This window comes from Ammodytes marinus, assembly GCF_949987685.1.
Source record: "Ammodytes marinus genome assembly, chromosome: 24".
In the NCBI taxonomy this organism is placed as follows: domain Eukaryota; kingdom Metazoa; phylum Chordata; class Actinopteri; order Uranoscopiformes; family Ammodytidae; genus Ammodytes; species Ammodytes marinus.
In genome coordinates this window covers 15,389,189-15,394,188 of record NC_137228.1, presented here as the reverse complement: position 1 = coordinate 15,394,188, position 5,000 = coordinate 15,389,189, and the positions used below count along the sequence as shown (strand labels likewise).

The window sequence follows — 5,000 nt, the reverse complement described above, 5'->3', positions numbered from 1 at the left end:
ACTTTCTTGATGATGTCATATTACACACTGCACCTTTAAGAAAAGACTAATTTCAATGTAGCCATTCCCTAATAAAGAAACTTAAAGGTGCACTGTGTAGTTTCAGAGGAGGGGGTTTGTTTACATTCACAGAGCCTGCAGTTAGTTCACTAAACATATTTTCTCTACATGTAATTCTTAGTTTTGAATAATTCTATCATCATAAATCAAAACTAAATTATTCTGAGGAACCTGGAACCAAACGTTAAGACTAGAATATGTTTGTAAACCAAACTGTGGGCCCTGCTGCTGTAAACAACAACAGTGAAACAGTAACTTTTCAGAAAGCTTTCTAACTTCAAACAGTGTTCCAGGGATCACATTTTCCTGTGAGGAAAGTTTGTTTATTCAGTTATGAGAATAAACCTTAGAAAATGTTTCACTTCTCTGACACACACAGAGTTCCACACTGCAGCTTTATCCAGCTATAGTAGATGAAGTGAACTGAGGCAAATTAAACAGAAATATTAATGATAAAAAACAGCTTCCAGCATCCACACTGTCATTCACACAGGGTCAATTACCGGCTCTATTACTTATCAACCAATCAGAGGCCAGAGCCAATTAACCACTAACGAGAGAGCTCGTTAGCGCTAACGAGCTGTCACAGATACATGGAAACAGAAGCATTGCCGTGACGACAGCCTCATAGAATCCACAATATATTAAAGATGGAGTCAGATCATTCTGGAGATTGTTTGTTAAAAAAAATCACTTTGGCTGTGTTCCGAATCTCCTCCTCTTTCTTTTTTCTATTCTACATACTACATCCGACGATAAAAATAATCTAGTTAGGATGCAGTAGGCATACTATTGGGACATACTTTACTCTCTTATTTCATCATAACATTGCGCCTTGATCTTGCCTCTTGCTTTTATATCCGTCGTATCCCCGTTTGTTTTCATATGGAGGCTTCGTCGATGTGACGTCACTTCACGTGCGCACTGGATTGTGGGTCAGAATCGCCCAAATAGGATGCACTTTTCAACACTAACAATCTTGGCCGCATGAAGTAGGACATCCGGGTACTTCTAACCATCCTAAATCTGGCCACAAGAATCGGGACATCCTAAATCTTTTTTCTACCATACTATATATAATAGAAAGTATGCGATTTGGAACGCAACCTGTGTGTGCTGATAAATTGTTAATCCACAGCCTAGGCTCTGTAAACTGGCCTGTTTCTAGCTATGGAGAGCCTCCTTAGTTTACATTCCAGTTTACAGAGTCTAGGCTGTGTATTAACACTTTATTTCAGCACACACACAGTACAGACAGGTAGTGGATCATGAGGAGATATTCACTGATTTTGACAACAAGCGTTCTCCAGAATCACTGACTGCACCTTTAATAAATCAATCAAACTATATTTACATGAGTGAGTGAGTGAGTGAGTCTGTCTGTCTTGTACACACACACACACACACACACACACACACACACACACACACACACACACACACACACACACACACACACACACACACACACACACACACACACACACACACACACACACACACACACACACACACACACACACACACACACACACACACACACACACACACACACACACACACACACACACACACACACACACACACACACACACACACACGCTGATTTAATCGATTTACAGAAGCTACGGTGGCCTTCAAGGACAAGAAGCTATAGTTACTAAAGATGGCATCATCCACCACTGCCTCAAGTCTTTCCACAATATCAAGTGATGAGGTGAAGATGTATTTAGTTATTTATTCTATAGTACTTCTTCTTCTTCTTCTTGGTCTTCCAACAGGTGCATTTCCCCAGGACGCCCACTATATATAAAAACCTGTAAAACGGCCGTTAAGTTTGTCCGTTCTGTGCTACTGTAGAAACATGGCGGTGCAACATGGCGGCCTCAGCGCCCTGCTCCTATGTAGATATAAAAGGCTCATTCTAAGACCATGAAAACAAAACAAGCGACTATACACTTATCAAAACATACTGATGAATATTATATTACATTTCTACCAAGTCTGTTCTGGTAAAACGACAGTAAATTCTACATACTGCTCCTTTAAATAAAACGCAGACCCTCTCAAAGCCCACTACTAGCCTGACAACATTACCAAGACAACTACAACTTATTTATACCCGACACACACACACACACACACACACACACACACACACACACACACACACACACACACACACACACACACACACACACACACACACACACACACACACACACACACACACACACACACACACACACACACACACACACACACACACACACACACACACACACACACACACACACACACACACACACACACACACACGCAGATTTAATCGATTTACAGAAGCTACGGTGGCCTTCAAGGACAAGAAGCTATAGTTACTAAAGATGGCATCATCCACCACTGCCTCAAGTCTTTCCACAATATCAAGTGATGAGGTGAAGATGTATTTAGTTATTTATTCTATAGTACTTCTTCTTCTTCTTGGTCTTCCAACAGGTGCATTTCCCCAGGACGCCCACTGTATATAAAAACCTGTAAGGCCGTTAAGTTTGTCCGTTCTGAGCTACTGTAGAAACATGGCGGTGCAACATGGCGGCCTCAGCGCCCCGCTCCTATGGAGATATAAAAGGCTCATTCTAAGATCATAAAAACAAAACAAGCGACTATACACTTATCAAAACATACTGATGAATATTATATTACATTTCTACCGAGTCTGTTCTGGTAAAACGACAGTAAATTACATACTGCTCCTTTAAATAAAATACAGACCCTCTCAAAGCCCACTACTAGCCTGACAACATTACCAAGACAACTACAACTTATTTATACCCGACACACGCACGCACGCACGCACACACGCACACACACACACACACACACACACACACACACACACACACACACACACACACACACACACACACAGGTAGGAATAGGCCAACCACAAATTCTGAACCACAACTTAAACCTGTTCTACTAACTTTACTCATTCAGTTATTTTTACATTGAGACACAGAAACAGACTGAAAACAACTTTAACACACACACACACACACACACACACACACACACACACACACACACACACACACACACACACACACACACACACACACACACACACACACACACACACACACACACACACACACACACACACACACAACGGGGTGAAAGAGCGCGAAACACACACAGACAGGTAGCCTACAAAACAAAATAACAAATAAATCATTTACTTTTATAACTTACTTTTGGTCCTGCTGTTGCTTTCTCACTGTGCGGTGGCTGTGTGTGACGTGTGTGTGTGTACCCTGCGGACAGGTGAGCAGGTGCGCGCGAGCCTCTCTTCGCTTCTTTCACTTCCGCCTCACCTGATTCCTGATGACAACCGTCAACCAACCGGGCGCGCGATACCGGAAGTCACAGCAACAACAGGCAGCAGCAGCACGTCGTGACGTAACTAAACATCACGCAGAGGAGAACCACCTGGACCCGGGGGCGCGCGCGAGGAGTCCGTTGATTATCTGTAGTGACGTCACGCAGACACAGCTGATATTTGTTGGTGGTGTTGGTGTTGTTGTTGTCAGGGAGACGAGCGCCGCGCGGAGTGTGTGTGGAGAGAGTGGAGGGAGGGAGAGAGAGAGAGAGAGAGATTGAATGTGTGTGAGAGAGAGAGAGAGAGAGAGAGAGAGAGAGAGAGAGAGAGAGGGAGAGAGGCTGTGTTTGAAAGAGAGGGAGAGAGTGAAAGAGTGAGTGTGTGTGTGAGAGAGAGAGCGAGAGAGGGAGAGAGTGAAAGAGAGTGTGTGTGTGTGAGGGAGAGAGAGAGAGAGAGAGAGAGAGAGAAAGCTTTACCTTAGTTCTGTCTGTCTCTTTTTTATTTGGCATATCCACAAAAAGTTTTTAAAAATATTTACAAATATAATTTTTTAATTGTGGGAGAAACACTAAGCAAATCCATTCACACATAGACGTGTGTGTGTGTGTGTGTGTGTGTGTGTGTGTGTGTGTGTGTGTGTGTGTGTGTGTGTGTGTGTGTGTGTGTGTGTGTGTGTATGTGTGTGTGTGTGTGTGTGTGTGTGTATGTGTGTGTGTGTGTGTGTGTGTGTGTGTGTGTGTGTGTGTGTGTTACAAACTAACTCATTTTCAGGACTGTTCGTGAGAAAAACGTTGTAATGCATTGTGTGTGTGTGTGTGTGTGTGTGTGTGTGTGTGTGTGCGTGCGTGTCTTGGTGCATGCCTGTGTGTGTGTGTGTCTCTCTCCCTGTGCTCTGTGTGTGTCTCTCTCTCCCTGTGTGTGTGTGTGTGTGTGTGTGTGTGTCTCTCTCTCCCTGTGTGTGTGTGTGTGTGTGTGTGTGTCAGCTGGGCACAGGGAGGCCATCTTTCCTAATGACTGTAAAATGCTTTCCCCAATGGAAACAGAATTAAAGGGGAATTTGTTTTGTTAATTTTTTCATTTCTTTTCATCTCTTTATCTGTCCAGCGATCGCTTCATGCAATAACACACACACACACACACACACACACACACACGCACACACACGCACACGCACACAGGCACTCACGCTCACACACACACACACACACAGGCACTCACGCTCACACGTAGACACACATAAACACAGGCACACACACACACACAGAGGCACTCACGCTCACACATAGACATAGACGCACACGCACACACACACACACACAGGCACTCACGCTCACACATAGACACACACACACAGGCACTCACGCTCACACATAGACACACACACACACAGGCACTCATGCTCACACATAGACACACACACACACACGCACGCACGCACGCACGCACGCACGCACGCACGCACGCACACACACACACACACACACACACACACACACACACACACACACAGGCACTCACGCTCACACGTAGACACACATAAACACAGGCACACACACACAGG

At 44.3% G+C, this 5,000-nt stretch overlaps 1 protein-coding gene across 1 annotated transcript in view; it reads right to left on the bottom strand.

Moving 5' to 3' along the window:
• Positions 1 to 3,463, bottom strand: part of sh3yl1 (SH3 and SYLF domain containing 1) — a 19,616-nt gene extending 16,153 nt beyond the window's left edge. Inside the window, exon 1 of the mRNA XM_080052796.1 lies at positions 3,313 to 3,463. Within this exon, the coding sequence (XP_079908922.1) occupies position 3,313 (1 nt within the window). The 5' untranslated portion in view covers positions 3,314 to 3,463. The remainder of the gene's footprint in view (positions 1 to 3,312) is intronic.
• Between the last annotated feature and the right edge of the window lie 1,537 nt (positions 3,464 to 5,000).